The sequence below is a fragment of the Crocuta crocuta genome, unplaced genomic scaffold (genome assembly GCF_008692635.1).
Source record: "Crocuta crocuta isolate KB4526 unplaced genomic scaffold, BGI_CrCroc_1.0 scaffold687, whole genome shotgun sequence".
Lineage (NCBI taxonomy): Eukaryota > Metazoa > Chordata > Mammalia > Carnivora > Hyaenidae > Crocuta > Crocuta crocuta.
In genome coordinates, this window is record NW_027530182.1 from 354,928 (window position 1) to 381,141 (window position 26,214).

Here is a 26,214-nt window from a genome sequence, read left to right on the forward strand (position 1 = left end):
CAACCAACTGGTAAATTTTTAGGAATTTTGTGAGCCAGTTGTTAAATAGGATCACTATTAAAATTTAAAGTACATGAATTTACAATTAAGTACATTATACTTAAAATGGACTTACTAGCCACTCAAAATTCATCACTTCCTAATTATTTGAATACATTCTACTATTATCTGTGCTCCTGAGGTTACTTACATCTGTCAGATCTGCATGATGTAAACACACTACTGTGAATCTCTTCCCAAGCCCATGTTCAGTGACTTCCTGTCAGCAGCTTGGCATTGGCCATGGGCAGTATTTATACCATGCAATGATGTAAATGCTGTATATCAGGGCTTCTTTCCTGTCAAGGAGATTGTCAATCATTTGCCAGCTGTAGTAGTTAAAATAGTGCCAGCCCTGTTTCCTCCCTCCCCCCCCCCAAAAGATGTATGTGTCCAAATCCTGTTTTGTGAATATGACTTTGTTTGGGAAAAGGAATTTTGCAGCTGTGTTTAAGTTAAGTCTCTTGAGATGAGATGGTCCTGGATTATCCCAAGGAGGTCTAAATACAATCACATGTGTCCTTATAAGATAAGGCAGAGGGAGTACAACATACACACTGTTAATAGAAGGAGACAATGAGACCAGAGAGATTGATTGGAGGGATGCAGCCACAAGCCAAGGGATGCCTGGAGCTACTAGAATCTGGAAGAGGCATGAAACAGAATCTCCCTTGGAACCTCTAGAGGGAGCACAGCCTTACTGACCCCTTGACTTTGGATGGTTAGTCTCCAGAAATATGAAAGAATAAACTTCCGTTATGAAGCCACCCCGTTTGTGGCAATTCGTGATGGTGGCCACAGAAAACTAACCTACTGGCACACCACTGGAGCACTATTGTGTGGTCAGGAATGGGTATTCCCTCCACCCCCTCCAGTTAGGACAATTTGAAGTCAGCTTTTACCATAAAAGAAACCATCTTCTTCTACTAGGGGTTGCCAAATGGTGCCATTTTTGCCAACATATATGCATAAGAATGAAAACAGCACAGAAAATTGTCAAGTGGGGATTGAGAGAGAGAGAGAGTGAGAGAGATTCCGGAACAATGTTGTTTGAGAAGCTGGGTCTAGTCTACTACTAGAATTCTCTATTGCATGAACTAATTTATTTCTTTTCTTTTTAAACCAAGCTCCTAACTTGGTTTACACACATGTGAACTTTAGAGAACATTTGAAAGTGTTCTTTTGCACAGACAGGGTTGTAGATACACACAGTTGCTATCATTTGATCGGTTGCTACTGAAATCAGGCATAACTAACAAAAACAATCAGGGAAACATATAGCAAACGGTGAACAATCTGAGATCTACCTGAATTCAATCAGGTTCATTTGTTCCACAAACACTTACTGAGCCCAACCATGTTTCAAGTGTTCTATTCAGGGCACATATCCATATATTTAAGAGCTTACAACTTATTTGCCAGTAAGGAGTTTAGGATCGCTCACATTACTGAGGTCACCAGCAGTATTAACTTTTCATGACATAGCCCGTATTTTTCTGGACAGTACTAAATTCATATAATTTCATAATTTTTCCTAAGGACAATTTGTTTAATGTACATTTAAAATATTCTACTTTCTTTATAAGATTCCATTTACGTACATTTACAAATCATAAAAAAAAAACCTTTGGCAAATTGAATGTTTTGAGTTGGGAAATATTCTTCTAGTGATTTTCAGGGACACTACGCCTTTGTGAATTTTGTACTTCTCTGGAATTTTTATTCTCCATTATCTTAGTAATGTTTTAGCACGGATAGGCACATTTCTGAAAGGAGGGTGTGGATTTTCTGGAAACCCCAGACATAGACATACTGTATGTCTATATTGAATATTTTTAAAATAAAGGGAAAATCCTTTTACACCCAGAATGTCTATCTTTATTTTTCTCAGTTCAGGAAATTTTCTTTTAATGTTTTATTTATTTCTAGGAGAGAGAGAGAGACAGCGTGAGCAGGGGAGGGTCAGAGAGAGACGGAGTCACAGACTGAAACAGGCTCCAGGCTCTGAGCTGGCAGTCAGCACAGAGCCCGACGCGGGGCTCGAACCCACGAACCGCGAGATCATGACCTAAGTGAAAGTCGGACGCTTAACCGACTAAGCCACCCAGGCGCCCCGTCAGTTCAGGAAATTTAAAATTAATTTTATCCCCATAATTCTACTTCTTTCCCATACCTTTCAAATGGCCTTTTTTTTTTTTTTTTTTTTTTTTTTTGGGGTTTTTTTTTTTTTTTTTTTTTTTTTTTGCNCTAATTGAACTCACCTAAGTTTAACTCAGATAGCATTTGCGGTTTATTTCTTGATGGTTGATAAACTGGAAACCCATCTTTGGGAATTAAAAAAAACAAACAAACAGAGGTTCCTGAAGGTTGCTCATTGCTAAAAGAGCCTATTACTAGTAATGATGTCACTAGCATCAATACACTGATGCCACTTGTTGGACTTAAAATAGAATAAACTTTCAAATACAAATATCCAGGGATGTGTGAGTGGCTCAGTCAGTTGAGCTTCAGACTTTAGCTCAGGTCATGATCTCACAGTTCGTGGGTTCGAGCCCTGTGTCCAGCTCAGTGCTGACAGCTTGGAGCCTGGGGCCTACTTTGCATTCTGTGTCTCCCTCTCTCTCTGCCCCTCCCCCACCTCATGATCTGTCCCTCTTTCTCAAAAATAAGCAAACATTAAAAAATGTAAATATCCAAATATCATATTATTCCTTAGCACTTTACATTTGCTCATGGCATTGCTTATCAAACAAAGAATTGTTCTGAGTATTTTCAAGGCAAAAGCAACAACAATAACAACAAACAAACAAATCCATAAACAGTCGTTTGACTGTTTGACTGTTTGACACAAGGAAAAGCAACCAAACACACACACAAGCACATACACGTGAGACATAGGGAATAAGAGATTTCACTAGAACATACAGCAGACATTAATGAAGCAATAATAATTCACGTCTACTCTCCTTCCAGTCTGGAACAATCCTCTCTTTGCTATGAAAAAGTAGCCACCAAAATCTTTTGGGAGATTAGATCATTATCAATACAGATTTCAAGGAGAACGTGAAAAAAGAAAAACTTAGCTTTCAGATTTCCCATTTTTATAGCCCCATAAAAGCCTAAAATAAAAATGGGGAGTACATCAATTTTACCAAAAACAGGTCAACAACAGACTCAAAATAAATATTTAGGAAGTCACTTTCTATTAACAGAAGCAGCTTTTAAATATTACTCTTTCTTGATAATTTTGGCTGAGAAGAACCCAAGCAAGTTAGCTTTTTTCCTAAGGCTACAAAAGAAACTCACCACCAAAGTAGAAATACAACGCACCGGAAAAAATCAGTGATTTGTTCCCTGATGGCAACTTTATGCCAGAGACACAAGAGTTTCTTTACACTAACGTGTTTTCTTCATGTGGAAAACACTGATGGAAATCTAGGTGAATGGATATAATTAAGTAGTTGTATGACTCCAACTCTAAAATGCTTTTTTTTTTTTTTCATCAAACACCTCCATGTTTGCCCAGTAACCAGACGAGAGGAACAGCCTTCTAAGAATGGAGCCCTGAAGACATTTCCAAGCTGCCTGGACAAAGGCTTGGAATGACTACAATAGTGAGCCATCCTGCCTCGCTGCCTTGGACCTGAATCTAGATCGATGACCTAATACATCTTTTCCAGCTCTGACTGCCATGGTTTTATGAGCATTGAGAACTGGGTGTCTGCCATGGTCAACAAGCAGGGCCTCTCCAGAGCTTGAACATCCACAGACGCTCAAGTACCCCCCAAAAAGCATAGATCGCCCAGTCTCCCAGGGCTCTGCGTGCTGCCTCTAGCTTTCACGGGTGACGCGGAAACTCTTCTCTGGCAGGATTAATTCTTAAATAAAGGAAGCGTGTCCGTTACACTCCCCTGTTATCTTGGTTTAAGAACTCTGAGTCAGAGCAATGCTGATTTCTGAGAAACTAATTAAGCTTAGCTTAAGGACCTCTCTTTTTCAGGGGCCCCTTCCGAAGAGCTGTACCTAATTTTGTATTTGTAATTTTACATTCTTTTTAAAGTAATTTCTTTCTTTCTTTATTTTTGAGAGAGCGCAAGTGGGGGAGAGGCAAAGAGAGAGAATCCTAAGCAGGCTCCGTGTGATGCCAGGGCAGAGCTGAACTTGAGGCTCAAACTCGTGAACCAGGACATCATGACCTGAGCTGAAGTCAGAGGCTTAGCTGCCTGTGCCACTCAGGCACCCTGGTAACATTGCAATCCTTCTAACAAAGAATCCCTTCCATTGTATAAGCTGTAGCCCTCCCACCCCACCCGGGGCGGGATAAGGATCTGCCCTGAGCAGGTAAACTGCACCAAATCTTAGTTTGATAAAAGTGTAAAAATTAAACACAAACTGCCTTTTGTGTTTTACAACATCCCCCCACCCCCTTCTGGCAAGTCATGGTTAAAGAGGAGACCTCTTAGAGTCCCTGGTCTTCAGCTGTCCTCACTACAGCGCTGGCTCAAAAACTGGCTGCCTTTTGAATTTATTCTCCTTAGCTCCTCATTAAAAGAACACGCCATTGTGGGGTAATTATTACAAGAGCTTGTAGACCCTAAAAGCCAGAAGAATTTCCATGAGTGGCCTTCCTTTGGTTAAGCGGCATCCCTGTTCCAATTTCAGCTAAGTTGTATTTTCCAGTAAAGTTAATGGATTTGGACTAGGCTTCTATACTTTGGTAATAGGGCTCTCAAGGGACTGAGCTACAGAAGCATTTCTTTTTTCTGATTACAAAAGTAATGGCATATCTATATAAATATATGTACACACATATATAAATAACTTGAAACACTATAATAATGTATGGCTATGAAAGTGAAAATCTTCCATAATCCCACACAGCTGAGAAAACCAGCTAACATTTTTGTTCAAGGCATATGTAAAAATTTCATTTATTATTTTACCAAAAATGGGATTATACTTCAACTTTGAAACATGCTGTTTTCCACCTAGCACTATGTCTTAGATGTCCTTCCGTGCTGGTCTGCAAAAAAATAATCTTTTTAATCTCCTTTTTGATGGCACCATGGTATTGTACTGTATGGCCAAACCATACTGCCCTTAACCAATTGCCTGTTCATGTACGTTTGGGTTCTTTCCAATTTTCCCTGTAACAAATACCCTTGCAAACATCATTTTACACTTATATCTTTGAGCAGTTGTAGGAGTATTTCTCTATGATGAATTCCCAGAAGGTGAATTATTATTGGGTCAAAGGTTATGAGCATTTCATTTTTAATAGCTATTGCCAAATTGCCCTCCGATAATTTTATACCGATTTACACCTTCAACCACACTGTGAGAAGGAGGCTGCTCCACGCCCCCATCCCCCCATGCCCTTAGCAACACGAAAACCATGCAATTTAGGGATGTCTGATGTGAGTTAGGAGTTAAGAGGTTCAGCCTGTGGAGGTTTTTGCCTTTGTGAAAAGCTAACAAAGACATCAAAAGTCTCCCCTTTTCCTTGATGAACCTCCTGCTCTGAGTAAGCCAGTTATGTTAACAGACATCTAGTTAATGTGAAAGGTCAAAATTCTAACACCTAATGCTTGCATCCAGCCGATTTTTTTTAAGAGATAATTTGTCATTGAATGCATAAACAAATGTGTTAGCTATGGAATACTTAGTAACTTAATTATTAGATAAATATAAATCGGTCCTGACTTTCCCACTGCTGTTCTAACGTAAACAACACATTTAATGTTAGAACATCAGTATGTTTCCATCTGCAAAATTCCTTGATTTCATCTTTACGTTGATTGGTGCACAGTAACTTGGAAAACCTATTCTTTAAAGATATGTGAAAAGTGGCTTTGAGTCAGCCTCTTAAAGAAGAGCAAGGTTTGCCAACATCCAGTCTTCAGGAACTTGTTTTGAGGATTACTACAGTTTACATCTCCAGAATTAAGATCACTGGGCATTAGACGGGAAAAATCTTTAGGGGTTATCCAGTCAAAAGACTGATACTAGGGGCGCCTGGGTGGCTTAGTCGGTTAAGCGTCCGACTTTCACTTAGGTCATGATCTCGCAGTTTGTGGGTTCGAGCCCCGCATCGGGCTCTGTGCTGACTGCCAGCTCAGAGCCTGGAGCCTGTTTCAGATTCTGTACCTCCCTCTCTCTCTGACCCTCCCCTGCTCATGCTGTCTCTCTCTCTCTCTCTCCTAGAAATAAATAAAAATATTAAAAAAAAAAAAAAAGACTGATACTCTACTCTCCAAAGCCTTGGGGTTGCTTCAGAGAGACAGAAGAGGTTGGTGGAAGAGGAAGTCAGCCACCATTAAAGGTTCATGGTGTTGCAATCTTAATTCTACCACGAGAGCCCTGCTTTGATCTGCTTCATGTGATGGGTTATATATTACGTTACATGGAGCAAGTTGATCTCTTATTTTCCTCTTCTGTAAAACAGAAACAATAACTGCCTATTTAAGGGTAGTGGACTTTTGGGGCACCTGGGTGGCCCAGTTGGTTAAGCATCTGACTTTGGGTCAGGTCAGGATCTCCCAGATCATGAGTTTGAGCCCCACGTGGGGCTCTGTGCTGACAGCTCAGGGCCTGGAGCTGCTTCAGATTCTGTGTCTCCCTCTCTTTCTGCCCCTCCCCTGCTCATGGTCTGTCTCTCTCCTTTTCTCAAAAATAAATACATACATACTTTAAAAAAAGAAGGGTAGAGAAGTTTTTTGTTTTGTTTATGTTTTTCTTTTTAAGTAGGCTTCATGCCCACTGTGGAGCCCAATATGGGGCTTAAACTTAAGACCCTGAGATCAAGACTTGAGTTGCAATCCAGAGTTGGATGTTTAGCCGACTGAGCCACCCAGGTGCTCCAAGAGTAGTGAAGATTAAATTAAGTAATACTATACACCTACGGTGCTTAGCCTTGTGCCCTGCACATGCCAAGGACCCAATAAATGTTTGCTAATTTATTATTTAAAGTCCTCCTTCGCAAAAGGATTTTGTTGCTTACAAATACATTTCAAAACCACTCATTTACTTTTGCATCTATAAAATAAGGTGATTATTTTGTATGGAGTGGCTTTAGATTTTATTTATTTCCTGCTTTCCAATCCAATGGTCTTACTCTGAGATTCAAGTACATTTTGATGGAGAATGCTGGGGGGCTCTGAAGATTAACTGGCCTCCCACACACCAGCTGCCACCCCACTGGCCAAGATCACAGCTCATCTAGCTGCCTTGCTCTTGATTTAGGAAAGAAACATGACCTGGGGAAGAAAAGTTGTCCTTGCCCTGTGGGAGAAGTTCCCCACAGGTTCACCATGAAGTTTCCAAAATGTTAGAAACGTTACCGAGGTGCCGTCTCTTCCATGATTATGAGGACAACTGAAGGGAATTCAGAAATGGGACACTTCAGCTTTCCACAACTAGCTGAAGTTTCTATTCTTGGCCAGACACTTTTAAAAGGAAGAATTCATCCAACAAACATATGCCCTTATCAATCCTTTTCTTAGGAAACCTTGTCTTGGTGCAGGGGAAATTTTCAAGCTTTCCTAATGAATCACAGACATAAGGCAGGAAGGGGAGAGCTTCAAGCGTTTTCCTCTCTGAGTGGTCTAACATGAGACCAAAAATCAGCGAGCGAAGAGCAAAGCCTTCTAAACCATGTATCTTTTCTGCCTCAGAACTCCTTTCGTGCCAGTCGCTGCTGCTGCTGTAGAGCCAGACATGGGCGTGGGGAGGGGCTTCTCTGTGTCAGGGCCATTCAGGGTCTGTGGTAGACTTAGGAACAAGTAGACGTAAAAGCTGTAGAATTAAGAGTTGAAAACAGCATTTAACGAAACCCCTCCCTCCAGACACTCTTGATCAAAGTCTATCCTTGCACTAAGAAAATTGATCTACAGTTGCATACATAAAACTTTGGCAACACTCTGTCCTCATTGCTTTCAACAGAGGCTTTAGACCTCTGAGACTGGGCATTGTCCCAGAATTGAGAGCCAGTTGCATTACGCATCCCAGAAGACACACCACCCCAGCCGAGGCCCGTGCAACCACTTTCTTTTAACCTCACGTCTGTGAAAAATTACTTTCCAAAAAAATAAGTGAAACCCGATGTCTTCTCCGGGTGGTTATTCTTGCGCCCATGAAGTCAATAAAACTCTCCAGATTTATTAGACAGCCCTGCTGCGGAAGACAAGACCACTTCCTATTCCCTACCAGAAACGTGTGCCTTTCCTTTTTCTGCAACCTTCTGACCAGATTTTAATTTTGTTCATTTCTTGTATTTTTCTCAGAAACCTGGTCAGAACACTCTAAGATAAGTGGCTTGGCCTGTGCTAAAATCCCGATTTCTGGCCTCCAAGAGTGATAAAATGAACACATTTTGGTGGCTCTCGTTTTCTTCTTTACCCCCCATTTTAGAGAGGCCCTCTTCAAGTCAGAAGTAGCAGAGTTTGGGGACGCCTGGGTGGCTCAGTCGTTAAGCACCTGACTTTTGATTTTGGCTCAGGACATGATCTCATGGTTCATGAGTTTGAGCCCCACCTCGAGCTCTCTCCCTCTCCCTCCCTCTCTCTCTCTCTTCCTCTCCCCCACTTGCTTGAGCTCTCTTTCTCTCTCTCTCTCTCAAGATAAATAAACTTTTCTTAAAAAAGAAGCAGAGTTTGGTTCTCTCTCTTTCCACCATGCTAAGCATGAAATGTAGTACCTACCAACAAGTCATACTCCTGCGAAAGCCCACTAACCATGGCTTGATGATCATGATACTGGCAGTTGAATTCAATTCTATTTAATACAATAATAGTATTTATTGAGCTCCTACTATATATGACAGGGCTTACCTGGGTATAAAGATGCAAAGATACAGAGGAGGATGTACATTCTTTCAAGGGCGAAATTAACATGTTAATGAGTAAAAGTCATCTAGTGTGACAGATTCCATAATAAACAGAATGTTGTGGGATACAAAAACTGGAACATGGAAAGGTAATGAAAGGCTTCTCAAAGGCGATGACTCTTTGATTCTATGTTGATTAAAAAAAATTTTTTTTAATGTTTATTTATTTTTGAGAGAGAGAGACAGAGTGTCAGCTGGGGAGGGGCAGAGAGAGAGGAAGAAAGAGAGAATCCCAAGCATCCTCTGCACTGTCCATGCAGAGCCCTATGTGGGGCTCGAACCTATGAACCATGAGATCATGACCTGAGCCAAGGTCAGATGATTAACTGACTGAGCCACCCAAGCACCCAGACTCTGCATTTAGTGATGAACTTGGGGAAGGGCATCCCAAGCAGAGGAACTGCTGAGTGCTGAGAAGAAGAACTGGGAAAACAGCAGGGCCTCTTTGGGAGGCTTACAACACAGGTTGTAAGCAACCTGTGTTCTTACATGAATATGAGTATATTTGTTTGGTGATGGAGAACTACTGAATGGTTAAAGACTTGGAGCAATTGTGGTAGCATGAACAAGAAGGTAGGGAACAAGTGACCAAGTACTATACCAGGGAGAAATGAAAACAGCCTAAACTGGACCAGTGTGGCCGAAATGGAGAGGAAGATTCAGAGTGAGAGCAGAGAGGAAGATGTGAAAAGGGAATAGAGTGATAAAAATTCTCACTCCAGAATGACTTCTAAGCAGTTGTATTCTATTATTTAAGAGTGCAAATTACTTTCAAAATGCTTTCGTTTATTTTTATTTATTATGAAAAAGAGAGAATGTGTGAACAAGTGGGGGAGGGGCACAGAGAGATAATCTAAGCAGGCTCCACGCTAAGTGGGGCTTGAACTCACAAACTGTGAGATCATAACCTGAGCCAAAATCAAGAGTCAGACACTTAACCGACTGAGCCACCCGAGCACCCCCCAAGGCTTTTATTTTTTATTTATTTATTTTTAAATGTTTATTTATTTTTGAGAGAGAGAGAGAGAGAGAGAGACAGAGCATGAGTTGAGGAGGGGCAGAGAGAGGGAGACACAGAATCCGAAGCAGGCTCTAGACTCTGAGCTGTCAGCACAGAGCCAGACACAGGGTTCAAATTCACAGACCCTCAGATCCTGACCTGAGCTGAAGTTGGACACCCAACCAACAGAGCCACCCAGGTGCCTCCTCCCCAAATGCTTTTAATTATAAGTTATTAACTCACTAATTCTTTTTCCCTAACCAGTTTCAGAAAAGGTTTCAGGTAGGAGAGCTATTTTGTAGCTAGAGCCAGGGCCATCCTATATGATTGTGTGGCCTTCGGTCATCTATGAAATGTTGAAGAACATTTGTAGGACATTATCCCTGGTTCAGTCATTCTGAATATCATTTAAAGAAATTTATACCCACGCTATCTTGGCTAGTTTCAGTTTTGATTATCCTCATGTGAATATGCCATATATCTCAACTGGCACTTCCTTGGTTAACAACTTCTAGCTTATTTACTCATATTTTTGGGCATTAAGAGAGAAGGTGTGCTTACCTACATAACTCATCTGACAAAGGAAAGAAGTGGGACATTTTGGGAGTCAGATAACTCCTGGTTTATTCCCCGTGAACTTGGGCAAGGTGCCTAAGCTTAGTTTGTACAAACTGTGTAATGAAACAACATTAATATCTACCTCACAGTTTTGGTATAAGAATTAAATGAGCTAATGAATAGAAGGTGCTTGGCACGTAGCAAGTGACAGATTCATAGTACTCTTTACATGTCAGGCACCGGGCTGACTGTTCAACAGTAGTGTCTCATTGCAATTTTCTAGGTTGTTTTTTTTTAAATATAGTTTATTGTCAAGTTGGTTTCCATATAAAGCAATCTTCTGGTTTTACAAAAAATATAATTTAAGTTTTTTTAAAATAGTTTATTGTCAAGTTGGTTTCCATATAACACCCAGTGCTCATCCCAACAAGTGCCCTCCTCCATGTCCATCACACTAAGCTCTTTTTTTTTTTTTTTTTGAAGGCAGGGTTTATTTATCATTATATTCCCAGTCCCCAGAATAGGGTCTTCCCCAAAGCACATAAGCATCTTGCTAAGAGGGATTAAATAATAACTTATCCAAAGTCAAACATCTAGTAAAGAAAATGATCACGATTCTGATCTTTGTCTACATGATTCTAAGCCCAGTGCACTTTTAAGGATCTCCCTTTTTTTTTCTTTTTTCCCCTCAGAGAAAATGACATGGAAGTTAGTCAAAGTGCTACTTTGTGCTTTCTTTTACTAGTATTCAAATTATTTAATTATCATAAGTTGGGGTTCTCAGTATAAGTAATTTCCATCTGTATCATTTGAAGATCATTTTCAGAGTATTTTTTTAAGTAGGCTCCACCCTTAGCATGAAGCCCAACATGGGGCTCAAACTCACGACCCTGAGATGAAGACCTGAGCTGAGATCAAGAGTTAGACACTCAACCAACTGAGCCACCCTGGTGCCCCCTGAGTATTTATTTCTACATGGGTCAAGTTCTTCTCTGGTAATCTTCCTTCATGAGTCCAAGTTCCAGTTTTTAATGCTTTCTTGGTGAGGTTCACCTACCAGAGTTGTCTACTTTTTAAAAAACACATAAAACTTTATTGAGTGTTTAAAATGTCATGCACAGTCTTCTGAAGGCATTTCAGCTGTAATATCTCCTAGTGCAAACTCATCAACCAGCCCCCACCTCCTCTTCTCCCCACTCCACCCTCCAAAGCACCTGCTTCCCCTTAGATCCTGATAGGTGACATTTTTATCCACCCAGGCACATTAAAGGTTTTGGAATCAATCTTTACTCCTTCCGTTTTCCTTCTCCAACTGGTCACCAAGCTTTATTGTTTGTACCTCTGTAAAGGTTTTCAAATCTGGCTTTTCCTTTCACCTCAGCTGCTACTTTCTCAGTTGGTCCTTCATCATCGTTTGCCTGAAGATTTTGGACAGCTGCCCAATTGACCTCTTACCTTCAGCCCCTTCCCTCATGAGCCTTTTGAAGGCAAAATTCTCTTCCTATAGCACAGAGCAGATAAGGCACTCTCCTGCTCTAAGACCTTGGCGGGGCTCGCCTCATTGTCCATGCAAGAGGCTATGCTCCCTATGATGTACTAATATATTTAAAACCAAACCCAGTCAGATTTTCCTGCCACTCTCCTCATGTGTCCTTGGCTTCAGCTATACTGCACCACTCACTATTCCCCAAACACCCAACACATTGTAGGATGTGGTGCCTCTCTTCCAGCTGCATCTTCTGCCCATAATGACCTTCTCTTCCTTTTTGCCCTTAAAAATTCCTGCTCATTCTATAAGGTTCAATCCAATGTCATATTTGGGATGAGGGCCTCTCTACCTCCCCCGTCCAACTCAAGGAAAATCAATGTCTCCTCCTTTGCATTCATTATAGCACTTCCAAGACTTTAATTTTAAAAGTTTATTTAGTTCTTTAGGTATTCATGGTCCATGGAGTCTCAAGATCAAGGGCTACTTAAGTCATTGCTAAAACCCCAGTACCAGGATAGTTCATTATTTTTTCTATTTAAGAAAAAAAGAGTACGTGGGCTTTTTGGAAATTTAGTGAATAAAGAGCACCTGGGTGGCTCCGTTGTTTGAATGTCCAACTATTGGTTTTGGCTCAGGTCATGATCTCACAGTTCATGAATTCAACCCCTGAAGGGCTATGTGCTGACAGCACAAAACCTGCCTGGGATTCTCTCTCTCTCTCTCTTTCTCTGCCCCTTCCCCTCTCACACTCTCTCTCAAAATAAATAAACTTTTAAAAATTTTTAAAAAAGAAAATTAAGTGAATAACATCATAAGTGGTAAAAGGAAGGTAAATCATGTAGAATGTGAGGCAATATCAGATGTTTGGGAATTTTGGTCTAGCCCATCGTAAGTCCTGAATAAACGTGAATTGATCCACAAATCTATTTTTTGTGGTTCCCTATTGCCTTTTTTCTTTTCTCTTTTTATTGAGATTTTAAAATTTCAATTCCAGTCTTGTTAATATACAGTGTTCTGTTAGTTTCAGGTGCACCATCTAATGACTCTACTTCTATACATTATTCAGTGCTTATCATGATAACTGTAGGAACAAATCTATTTTATAAGTACTTGACTTCACCCTAAAGGCACAAACTTGTCTAACACCAAAGGTAAAGAATGGCTCTGAAAAGGACAGCTTGGTCTCAGGATCATATGAAACTAGAAACTCATGGAAATTGGATGACCCCTAAGAGCCAAACTTCTTCAAACTTGGATGCTCTCTTGCCTTGCAATGGGTAACCCTCACCACAAGGTGCTTTCAGACCCTGCTTGGAGATCTGTCCATTTCTGGGTTTAAAAAGTACTTTCCAGGGATGCCTGGGTGGCTCAGTCATTTGGGCGTCTGATTTTGGCTCAGGTCATGATCTCACAGTTTGTGAGTTCAAGCCCCGCGTCAGGCTCTCTGCTGACAGCCAGATCAGAGCCTGGAGCCTGCTTCAGATTCTGTGTCTCCCTCTCTCTCTGACCCTCCCCTGCTCACTCTGTGTCTCTCTTTCTCAGAAACAACTAAAACATTAAAAAAATTTAAAAAGCACTTTCCAAGCAGCCAGAGGACCAATCTTTTCTCATAGTTGTGCACAGCTGTTATCTCTGGAAATTTGTCATCTTTTCCATCCTTGGAGATGAGTTTTTACTTTTTTGTTGTGGGAGAAAACACTATTGTGAAGAACTGTAACACTAAAATCATCTCAGTTCCTACTTAATAGGTTAAGTAGTTTACAAATCTCTCTTGAAAGGTATTCAATGGTGTTAGAACTGGTTTTAAAGGAAGTCAGATCTAACTGGATGGAAAGTCAAGGGCTCTAGATGCTAGTTCTGATCACTTGAGTGACCTGTGGGGAAGTCACTTCAGCATTAGTCCTCTCGTCTGTCTCAGGAATGAAAAGGTTGCAAATTTGGAGCACCTAGGCCATATCTGGACCACAGAGACGCATGGTTGACCCCTTACAGTGTTGAAATGAGGTGACAGTTTAATTGCTAGATTTTATAGAAAGACACAGGTTTTTATTTTCCCTTGAGAAATCAGAAGATCTGGCCATATGGGTCAAGTCCCACATTTCAACCCAGTAGACAGTAGCTGCCCTCTGTAACAGAGCATTGGCTTACAAGGGCCCCAAGGACCCTATCATGTTCTACTGCCCTTCATCTGCCCTGTGCAAAGGTAAATACCAGTTGTTCCTTGTCATTAAAAATATTTCACTACTAAGGTCTGGGGACTGACCTATCAGAAAGCATACCTCTGTGCTAGAGCAACATCCTGGGTGTGCCTTGCTCTCCCCAGCTGCTGGCTCATAGGGAAGTCCGCAATTTCCTGGAGAAAGAGCAGATGCCCAGAGGTGGGCCTCACTCTGTGGGGTGAGAACAGCCTCTATACGTCAGTTGGTAAGAACAGTGCTAGTTCCTTGGAAATCCAAGTTCCATGGGTTTCTAGTTTCATATGATCCTGAGACCAAGCTGTCCTTTTCAGAGCCATTCTTTACCTTTGGTGTTAGACAAGTTTGTGCCTTTAGGGTGAAGTCAAGTACTTATAAAATAGATTTGTTCCTACAATGATCATGATAAGAACAGTGCTAACCTCAGGGGTTACACCACCTGAATAGAAGCCTTGCTTGAACCATAGTTTTCTCTGAGTAGGGAGGTATATTCCTGCACCCCTGTCTCTCACTTCAAACAGGAAAATGAAGGAAAACTGAAGAGGAAAGCCCGAATGATTGTTCCTGTACTTGATTGCTTTGTTCTTTTACCAACTGGACGCTAGGACATCTGAGTTTGATTTCCTGGTACTAACCCATCTATAAACGCTTTTCCAGCCTAAGCATAAGGAGCCTCTAATTTTATCCATTTCATAAATGGAGTGAAAATTTTGCAAACCATCTTGAAGAATTTTGCAAATCATTGTACAGAATTTATATAAGGTCTAAAATACTGTTAGAAATAATAAATCACCCATAAGTTATCTCCATTTTATTATTGGGCTTTTCAATTTTAAAAGCACACCGAGGTTCTTTATTTTTTCTTTTTTAATTTAGCCATGGCTATTTTTCAAATGGAATTAATGACCAAAAGCTAGCCTCATTCTCTAATTACAGTAAGAGACACTAGACAGGAGTTGTTCCAGACACTGACCCATCTTGGCTCAGGGCGAGGCTCTGGGCAGTTTTACTATGTGCTGGCTTAGTACCTGGGGCCAGGAAACATCTGTTATAACATGCAGTCCAGCGGGTGCTCTGCTTAATTATAAAATGGCATTGCAGTGTCCCTATGAGTTGGCTGGCCTTAGCTTCTAATACTATCAAGCAAAATGAAACTCTTGATGTTCTGTTAACTGAGTATCCAACCCAAGTGTTGAAATACTTTGAGGAGAGAGAAAAAGTTCAACCTTTCCCCTCTGGAAAGGTGTGGGGAAAGACAAAACAAAGAAATGCTTCCTACAAGTAATCGAGAAGCTTAGATGTGACTGGGTGTCACTTATATAGGGACTGGGGGAGCAGATTCGGGAATGACTCACACTTCTAGAATGAACTGTTTATATAGTACTTCCTCCTCTTCGCTCCAGGGATCCTGTTTGGAAGGTCGGGGACAAGGACAATTGAGAAGCAAAGAGAACACTGGAGAAGAGTGGAGAATTCCTTGGAACACCAAAAGGCTCATTCACCTTGAATCAGAGGACACATTTCTGTAATGAGTCCATGCAATCAGTTACGGCCCAGGACTTAGAATTTATTCTTGGAACACATACATTTGGGAATTCTTCATAATGCTGTGAATCTCTTATTAACTATTATGAGAACTTACCTTCCCCGATCCTCTTACATGCTAATGGAAAAGCGAGCTTCTTGTCAGCAGTGTCTGCTTAGGAATACCCTTTGTCTCGTACCTTGTAATCACTTCCAGACCAGTGGTATATTTATGATTTACATAATGTTACAGAGGAAGAAGTCTTAAGGATTTTTTTTTCTAAATCTTTGTGAATTATTATTTTAGACTCATTGCCAGATTTTTTTAAAAGAGGGAAGTTGATGAACTTTTAAATATGTCATTACATGCTCTGAAATAGCAACTCTGTTCTTTCAAGGTTTTTTTTGTTTTGCTTTTTTGTTTTGGTGGGAATTTAAAGGGCTGTGTGTGTGTGTGTGTGTGTGTGTGTGTGTGTGTGTTTAGAAACAGGTTGAGAAGGAAATGGGTAAAAAAGAACATTTGAGGTTCACTGATAAAGTTAAATACATATTTTGTGTTTCTGTTAGAACAAAAGTTGGCAGATTTTGGGGATCTTACCTAACAGTTGGGGTGGGTTTAGGAAGGGTGGCTCTATATTCATTTCCAATCATGTTTCAGTAATTAGGAGCAGCAATGGAAGGGTTAAGCCCTAAAGCAAGGAAATATCTCTAAGTCAGAAAACAAAAGGAAACTTGCATATTTCTGAAGATGACATCGGATAGGCCTGTGAATTTCAAGCAATTATGCAATATTATGATTCCCACTGAGTATGCATTAGTTGGAATACTGTTCTTTTTATTTCTCCATGTCCAGGGGTTGTACACTGAAGGAGCCCTGTTCAACTTTGCATGTCAGAATTTTGAAGGAAAAATCACAGTAAAATATGTTTAAAACAGTGGGGCCTTATGTGAGTGAACACAACATTTTCCAAGGCTTTCAAAAATCCTTTTGTTAAAAATATGGTTTTTATTTTGTTTCTTTTTTTTCTTTCTTTCCTTAATATTTTTTTTCTTTCACTCAAGATTTTACTTCCCCTCTTTCCTGGAGGAAGGAAGAAAGAAGCTTCAAAGAATATACATAACATAGCCTGCATCTAGGGCCTGGGGACTTATAGTGGGTTTGTTTTCAATGAGACACCCTACGTGGAAAATAAACACGTGAGAAAAGTTCATCTGTGTATATAACTTCAGTTCCAACAACGATGGTGACAGTCACAATATCTGAGTAAATGTCCCCTAGGGTCATCTTATGAGCAATATGATTATTAATTGAGGTTTCTGGGAGTTGAAAGATGATTATTCACAAAGTGGAAATTGAATTAATTTAAAACAAGACAAAACCAAAAGCAGGCACAGGGAAATGCAAAAATTAGGAAAGATGATAAATGACTGTCGAGTTCATTTTGCTCCATGATAGTCTTTCTCGCAAAGAAGAGAAGTTATTTATTCGGTCAGCTCAGAAATGCATTTAACTGTCAATGACAGTGATTAATGTCAATGGCTTAAACATAGAAGGGTTATTTTTTTTTAAATGTCTAACTTATTTTTAAGAGGAGGTAGGGCAGAGAGAGGGAGACAGAGGATCCAAAGCAGGCTTTCTGCTGATAGCAATGAGCCCGATGCGGGGCTTGAACTCACTAACTGTGAGATCATGACCTCAACTGAAGTCGGATGCTTAACCAACTGAGACACCCAGGCACCCCTAAGGATTATTTTTTCCATAATAGAAACCCTACCTCTGGCTATCTGAGGCTCACATGGTGTTTTCTCAAAGTCATCAGGGACCCAGGCTCTTTCTAGATCTCTGTTCTTCCATCCCTAGGCCATGATGTCCCTCTGGTCATTATAAAGGACACCTCTCCTAGCTTAGTTCACTCCCTGTAAGGAGCTTCCCTTGAAGTGCCTCAAAGCATTTTCACTCATAATTCATTAGCCCCACCTTTGTCACACGGCCACACCTAGCTGCAAAGGAGCCTGGAAAATGTTGTCTGTTAGGAGGCAAAAATCACCGCCCCAAATGAAATCAGGGTTCTATTACTAGTAATAAGGGAAGATCAGGTATTGAGTAGGAAATTAGAAGTCTCTGTCCTACTCACATAAAACCTCCGTACTGCCAATATACATTGTCCGAGGCTGATGGATTGCTTCTGTTTGAATTATGTAAGGCACTAGCTTAGGGACACAGTTTTGCATTTCATGGTCTTAAAGCAGATGGCCGATACTTTCGTGCATCATTGATCCTTTCCTCCACTATTCGTATAGTTTAATCTTGGAAGTGTTTGTGTTCGTAACTAAAGAGCAGAAAATTCCACGTATCCTTGAGGCTCCAAATTCGGTTAAGTGCAGTCTCTTGTCTAGAAATTGTATTTCTAAACGGTTATATATTCTTTTTTTTTTTTTCTCTTTTATTTTTTTTATTTATTTATTTTTTTTAATAGTTTATTGTCAAATTAGTTTCCACATAACACTCAGTGCTCATCCCCAAAGTGTCCTCCTCCATGCCCATCCCCCCCTCCCCCCACATCCATCAGTCCTCAGTTTTTGTCAGCATTCAAAAGTCTCTCATGGTTTGCTTCTCTTCTGCAGTCTTTTGCTTTTCCACATCGTTGTTGGAGCTTAAACTTCCTCCACCATAAAAAAAGTGGACATTTTAGAAAACTAGTGGGTTCATAGTGAAAAGGAAGAAACTTATACAGAGTGCGAAGTACATAGATCGAACAGAGTAGCACCAATTTAGGAGGCACTCTTTCCCGCAGGACTGACCACCTTGTCGTCACTTGAATTTCTTCACTTCCCTCTTTTATGCTGCTTAAAATTCCACCAACTAAAGATTCTTTAGAAGGGGATGTCAATTTTTTTTAAAGCTAATGTTATTGGTCATGCAAAAATCAGTGCCAATTACCTTAATCAGATTGCTTTCCTACTGCTTAAGATACAATTTCACTGAGTGGCAGGTATCTATCTAGCTTTTCTTCTCACTTCATATGAGAAATAAATATACCTGTGACAAAAAATTCAATGCATACAACTCCTCTTGTTTTATCCAAGTGGCTATATATTGTGTGCACTATTTGGTGCCTTTTAAGATAAATTTTAAGTATCATTGAAAGCAATTTTAAATCAACACATATATCTGCTACACTAATAACAAGAAAGGGGGATGGATGGCTGAGCCTGGGTGGCTCAGTCCCGTAAGCATCCGACTCTTAGTTTCGGCTTAGGTCATGATCTCATGGTTCGTGAATTTGAGCTCCACGTAGGGCTCTGTGCTGACATCATGCAGCCTGCTTGGGATTCTCTTTCTCTCCCTCCCTCTGCCTCTCCTGAGTGTGCGCTCTCTCTCTCAAAATAAATATTTAAAAAAAGAGAGAGAAAGACTTCTTGTTAAAATAGGAGTTTTAGTAGGGAGGAGAATTCTACATTTTAGCAGTGGAGCTATTTCGCTTCAATATTTTATTTTGAGGGCAAGAGAGCTCTGGATCCTCTGAAGGAAAACCTTAAGAAAATGGAAGATGGAGGGGTGCCTAGGTGGCTCAGTTGGTTAAGTAATCCAACTTGGGCTCAAGTCATGATCTCACGGTTCGTGGGTTTGAGCCCCACATTGGGTTCTGTGCTGACAGCCTGCTTCGGATTCTTTGTCTCCCTCTCTCTCTGATTCTCCTCTCTCTCTCTCTCTCGTTCTCTGTCTCTCTGTCTCTCTCTCAAAAATAAATAAACATTAAAAAAAAGAAAGAGGGGCGCCTGGGGGGCTTAGTCGGTTAAGCGTCTGACTTTCGCTTAGGTCATGATCTCACGGTTCGTGGGTTCGAGCCCCGCGTCGGGCTCTGTGCTGACTGCCGGCTCAGAGCCTGGAGCCTGTTTCAGTCTGTGACTCCCTCTCTCTGACCCTCCCCTGCTCACGCTGTGTCTCTCTCTCTCTCTCCTAGAAATAAATAAAAAACATTAAAAAAAAAAGAAAGAAAATGAAAGATGGATTGACCTAGGACTCTAACACCATGCATGACATTGCTCCTCCAGAAAATAATGTTCAAAGTTTCTAACAACTAAGTTGACTCCACGTCTAGATTTCTGTAGGGAAAACCTCCATTTATGCCTGTTGTCCTGGCAGAGTTTTTAATAGCTCCCACTTTTATTCTTGAAATGGTCCCAGTTTGGATGACTAATTATGTGATCACTACAGTCATAACTAATTGACAAATTAACCAGTTAGGATCGGCTACAAAAATGAAGAAACAGTCTTAAGTTGCAGACAGTGAGGGTTTGTCTGGTGGGGACCCTGGTTCAGTCACTTATGAGCAGTATGATGTGGGTGAATTACTAAGCTACTGTTTAGTCTCAGTGTCCTCAGCTGCCTAAAGGGAAGACTAACTGTCTCCGAGTGGTATTACAAACATTTGATTAAGGAATACATGTGAGAAGCTTATCACAATGGCTGGTTCATACGTTGGACTCAATACACACAGCCATTTATATTATGTGTCATTTTTACAATGCAGCAACCCCCAAACAACTTTGTCCTTACACTGTATAAATTTCCACAATTAAGGTTCATTTAGGTGAACAGTCATCATATTCTATTTTTTTTTTTTTTAAATTTCTAGGAGAGAGAGAGAGACAGCGTGAGCAGAGGAGGGTCAGAGAGAGAGGGAGTCACAGACTGAAATAGGCTCCAGGCTCTGAGCTGGCAGTCAGCACAGAGCCCGACGCGGGGCCCGAACCACGAACCGCGAGATCATGACCTAAGTGAAAGTCGGTTGCTTAACGGACTAAGCCACCCAGGCGCCCCACAGTCATCATATCCTAAAAATAAATCATGGTAGGGGCGCCTGGATGTCTCAGTCAGTTAAGCCTCCGACTTTGGCTCAGGTCACGATCTCAGAGTTCATGAGTTCAAGCTCTGCATCAGGCTCTGTGCTGACAGCGCAGAGCCTGGAGCCTGCTTCGAATTCTGTGTCTCCCTCGCTCTCTGCACCTCCCCCGCTCACATTCTGTCTCTCTGAAAAATAAATAAACATGAAAAAATAAATAACCAAAAATAAAAATAGATCATGGGATAGGGCATTTAAGAAGAAAAGTTAGGTGAGTATAGGATAATTATTGTCAGCTAGAGGTCCCACCATCCCCCTCACTCCAGCCTTTACAGAAGAAAGGATCAGACTGTAGTTTGAAAATACAGCAGCCCTTTGCACTTTGATTTGAGTCAATTCTGACTTTGATATTAACGTCTTAAAGATCTCAGTAACAGAGAAGGATGCCAGTGTCTCTTGTCTAGCAAGGGTGTCACATGTTTGATATGATGGAGAGACATTCTTGTAGCCATTTCTACTGCACAAGTAGAGTGTATTAATCTACTGATAATGCAGCTGCTTCAAAGAGACGGGTCAGGAAAACTTAAAACCAATCACATCTCAGTACATCATTACCACGCGTGTAACTTTCCATACATTTATTATTTCCCCAAAGAGTGTCCCTTAACAGATCTCCTTCTGGCAGAAGCCACATCTCAAACAATGAGTGACAATTGTTTGTTCTCACACCTGGAAACTCCTGAGGCCTTTTCGGGAAGGACAAAGGAAGTTGGACTGAGTAGGAGTGGATTGGGGAGGACAGAGCTATTGAAAGAGCAGGCACAGGTATTTTCCCTTCATATTCATTTTCTTAAAATTCAATTAGGTTCCTGTGAAAAGCTGTTTTGTAGAATAAGGACCTCTTTATGGTTTCACCAGCTGAGACATAAAAGGCTATTTGTGCTGTGGTGTAAGTTCTGAATGAAGGAGAAAATTCCCTACTTACTGGTAATTTTCATGATAATAAGAATAATGCTTGTAAATAACCTGACCCATTGAACCAGGAATCGTAAAGTCCTCTCCTCACTGTGGTATATCACCGCTTAGACTCTGGGTGAGAAGGTTGCCCCAGAGCTTGATTTATTTTCACATTACAAAATTCCCTTCTCTTCCTTCTCAGGAAAAGAAGGAAACATTTTAGTTAAAAATTAACTAAAATTTAGTTTAAAATTTTAAAAACACCATTTGACCCTTTGAGAACAGGACCTAGGAAAACTTCTGGCTTCTGCCATTACTTCTTATCCAAATAATGTACAATTTTCTAAATATATTTGAAATAATGGACTCAGTCCAACAACTAGACTCACCTCTGAGCTATAAGGCAGTGGAAAATTTTAAATGGCACACAGCACCACAGAAAACTTCCTTTCACCTAAATCTAGAATGCTTCTGGGTCTTTAACCACGGAAATCCCAGAAGAAGCAAGGGAAAGACTGTCTAATCACACTCATTTGGATGGCCCAGGGGGTTACAGAAGGTAGATTGAGAGCTTGAGAACTAAAGGCAAGGTATGAAAAACAAACCAAGGACCAATTTTTGCCTAACACACCAGATTTTGACCCCATAAGCTGGTGATGTAAATAGAGAAATTTATCAAGACCGTCAGAACCAAGGGGCAAGGTCTTCTTTCACTTTGAGCCAATTCTGAAGTTAGCTACTTGGTAAACAAGAGAGCCGAGTAATCCTTCTAGGGTCAGGACCACCGTGCTATGCGTGGGAGACGTTAGACTGAGTTCTTCCTAAGATACATTTCGGCTGGACCACCCCTGTCTTGAACCTTGTGCCAGAGCACTGAGTCATAACAGTACAAGAGGAACCATCTCCAGAGGTGCACTCTCTGTTGGGTGTGGTGTTTTCTGTGCGTTACCTCTAATCCACACAGTCACCGCAGAGGAGGCCTTTCCAAAAGCCACACAGCCTGGAACAGTGGAGCAGGGATTTGAACCCAGGGCCTGGAAATAGGGAGCTGTCACTGGTCCACCTCTGTCTATTCCCACATCACCCAGATCTCTGCCACACTGGGGTTCTTGCTCCCTGACCCCCAAGTTTTTCACAGTGACCGCCTGATTTTCCATGCCATAGATGATCAAAGTACCTGCTGAATGAAGCTCTGGGTCTCAGTGACTTTGGCTATCAAACCACAGTGGTGGTTTTAATGCCCCCCAACAGAGCAAGTGTTACTGCCTTCCTGGCCACTTCCCACTAGCCCGCAAAATTTATGTTTCTGTTCCTTTTTATCAAGGTCATATCTTTGCCCTTTCTCCTTTTCCCCCTTCTATTATATTCCTTGCCTGAAGCTTCTCCTTCCTGTTTTTCTCTCTCTCTTTTTTAAATGTTTATTTATTTTTGAGAGACAGCAAGCATGAGCAGGGGAGGGGCAGAGAGAGATGGAGACACAGAATCTAAAGCAGGCTCCCGGCTCTGAGCTGTCAGCAGAGAGTCCAACGCGGGGCTCGAACTCAGGAACCATGAGATCATGACCTGAGCCAAAGTCAGACACTTAACCGACTGAGCCACGCAGGCGCCCCTGTTTTTCTCTTTAAAAACAACAGCAACCACCACCACCACAGCAACAACCTGTAGAGGCACCTGGGTGGCTCAGTCAGTTAAGTGTCTGACTTTGGCTCAAGTCATGATCTCTGGTTTGTGAGTTTGGCCCCGAGTCAGGCTCCTTGCTGACAGCTCAGAGCCTGGAGCCTGCTTCCATTTCTGTGTCTCCCTCTCTCTCTGCCCCTCCCCTGCTCATTCTCTCTCTCTCTCTCCCAAAAATAAACAAACAAAAAACCTCATAGACATCAGCCCACATCCCTCAACTCCAATATGTATTCATGCCTCAAACCCACTTGTGAGCCGGTGATTGTCACACCAGCACGGCAAGGGGCATGGAGATTGCTGAAACCAGCACTGTCCACCAGAACATTCTACAGTGATGACAATGTTATGCAATCTTCTCTGTCTCCTACGGTAGTCACCGGAAACGTGGCCAATGTGACTGAGAAACTGAATTTTAAATTTGGTTGAATTTTTATTTCCGTGTAAACAGCCACATGGCTACTGTGGTGGATGGCACTGGACAGGCATCCCAGGAAGGCTGTAAGATCCCTACATTTCTGAAAGCCTTGGGATCTTCAGAAATCTACATATACTGAGCCAGGCCTGGGACTCACGCCTTACTCTCATAAGGGTTACTTTACTTGTAGGAGTTCCCAAGAATCCAGAGTCACGCTTAAGAATAAAGATCTGGCAGGGTGCCTGAGTGGCTCAGTCAGTTGGGCGTCTGACTTTGGCTCAGGTCATGATCTCTTGGTTCATGAGTTTGAGCCCCACATTAGGCTTTGGGCTGACAGCTCAGAGCCTGGAGCCTCTTTAGATTCTGTCTCTCTCTCTCTCTCTCTCTCTGACACTTCCCTGCTCATACTCTGTCTCTCTCTCAAAAATAAATAAACAATAAAAAAAAAAAAGAATATGGGCGCTTGGGTGGCTCAGTCGGTTAAGCGTCCGACTTTGGCTCAGGTCATGATCTCACGGTTCATGGGTTCGAGCTCCGTATTGGGTTCTGTGCTGACAGCTAGCTCAGAGCCTGGAGCCTGCTTCAGATTCTGTATCTCCCTCTCTCTCTCTGACCCTCCCCTGCTTGCGCTGTCTCTCTCTCTCTCTCTCTCTCTCCCTCAGAAATAAATAAAACATTAAAAATGTTTTAAATAAATAAATAAATAATTTAAAAAAAAAGAATAAAGATCTGGCTAGGCCTATAGGGCTGCCCGTGGGAATGAGAGTACGAGCAGGTCTGGTTGTAACTGGAAGAGTCTGTGGGATAGAAGATGGGGACAAAGTACAGAGGGAAACGTGCGGGACAAAACCTTAATCTTTAAACTTACTAGCTGTATGATCTTGGGCACACAGGAGCTCCTCAATAAGGAATTGTTTGGGATAATCACATTGGGTAGCACTTTAATATTACCTACTGAGACAGACAGAGCCCATGGCACAGCGATTCTACTTCTAGGTATAAATCTTCAAGATGCTCTTGCATAAGTGTATCCAGTTACATGTGTGAGAAAGTTCCTAGCAGAACTGCTTGGAGGAGCCCCCAGATGGAACTAACTTGAGTGTCCCTCAATGGGATAATAGAAAATAGTGATGTGTTTATCCAATAGAATAGAGCCCAGCCGCAAGACTGATTGCAAGAAACGTACTTCCGCTCCAATACCGGGGGAAGGCATCAAACGGAGAATGAAAGTCCGGAAAAGGAAAAGTAAGCAAGAAAAGTAAGAGATAATTATAAGGTTTGGCCGGCAGTACAGCCCCGGTAATACTACCAGGTCTTGAACGCCGCATTTCTTGGGCTGGGTATCTGGAAGCTTCCCAACCAGTGTGTGCCACAACTTGGAAATAAGTAACTAGGAGATATCAGCTTAGCCTTAGGCTCAAGAAAACAATGTGGAACTCTTAAGAAGAGGATTATTTGGCAAGAGGAAGATGACAAAAATTGAAAACAAGAGGTCACAGCATACTCAATCCTTGAAAGTCTCACTACCAGTTTAAAAAAGAGAGCTTTGTAGCAAATTCACTTAGAACGATTTGTAACTTATCATTTTGTGAAGTTCACCTGCTTAGGAAATCCACTTACAGTTTTATTCATAGGGTGATATTGACTTATTCTCAAATAAAGCTCCTTTCACTGAGGGCTCAATACTGAAATACGAGTGGATCCTTATATCCCATGGATTACTCTTTCAGTGACCAGAAAGGGTGGATCCATTTGCCTTCTAGGTTGAGAGGAAGGAGGTGTTCCAGAATTAATAATTCAAATAGGGCTGTTACACCAGGAGAGGAGAGAAGAGTGTCAGAGTCAGTGTTAAGAATCTGGAACGCTGCCAGCATGGTTTGCATGATAAGGGTGGATAAAAACATAGAGCGAAATATGATCCAGTGGTTGGTCTGTTTCCCTTTCATTTTTAAGGGTGGCTTGCTTCTGAACAAAATTGTGCAATTTTCAAGTTACTATAAGGACATAGCTGATTACAGATTTTCTTTAAAACCAGAGTTTCTGCAAGCAGCCTGCTGACAAGAGAATTTGATCTTTATGCCTTTTTGTTTTTTTAAAGCACCTTTCACGATGGGAGAGGGTGTACCCTGAAGATTTACCCCACTCCGTCTCATCTCTGGCCACCTTGCAGAGTACCACCTATACTGCCATATCCAAAGCCCATTACAATTTACAAATTAAAAGCCAGTGGGAAAGAACATAATCTTGGCAACGGCCTCTTGGGAAATCTTACAACTGCAAGAGTGGCATGGAAGAGCGCTTTAAATACCATTGTGGTTCATCCAATCTCGTCACAATTGTATAGAAGGGCATGTGGCCAAGGCCTTGAAGAAAAGGGGCTAGGGCGCCCAAGCTCAGGATTGGCCAGGGTGGGGCGTGATGCTAAGCGAGCCACTTAGCCCACTTTTGCTCCATGAGGAGCACGCCACATGCTTCTTTGCACATTCTTTTAAATCCTCGTGTGGCTGGCATTTGGAAAAATATCGGCTGCAACCAGACCTCACAATCTTGATGACAGCTCTTGAAATCCCAACTTTCTCGCGGCAACATCTACTGTCAGCTCCCCACCCTTCTCACCAGAGAGCCTTCC

General features: G+C 41.5%; 1 protein-coding gene across 1 annotated transcript in view; it reads left to right on the plus strand.

The window, feature by feature from the left end:
• LOC144232274 (uncharacterized) overlaps nt 1-16,019 on the plus strand; it is a 57,184-nt gene extending 41,165 nt beyond the window's left edge. The window contains exon 6 of the mRNA XM_077765084.1: nt 15,569-16,019. Coding sequence (XP_077621210.1) covers nt 15,569-15,694 — 126 coding nt within the window. The 3' untranslated portion in view covers nt 15,695-16,019. The remainder of the gene's footprint in view (nt 1-15,568) is intronic.
• Nucleotides 16,020-26,214: the final 10,195 nt, after the last annotated feature.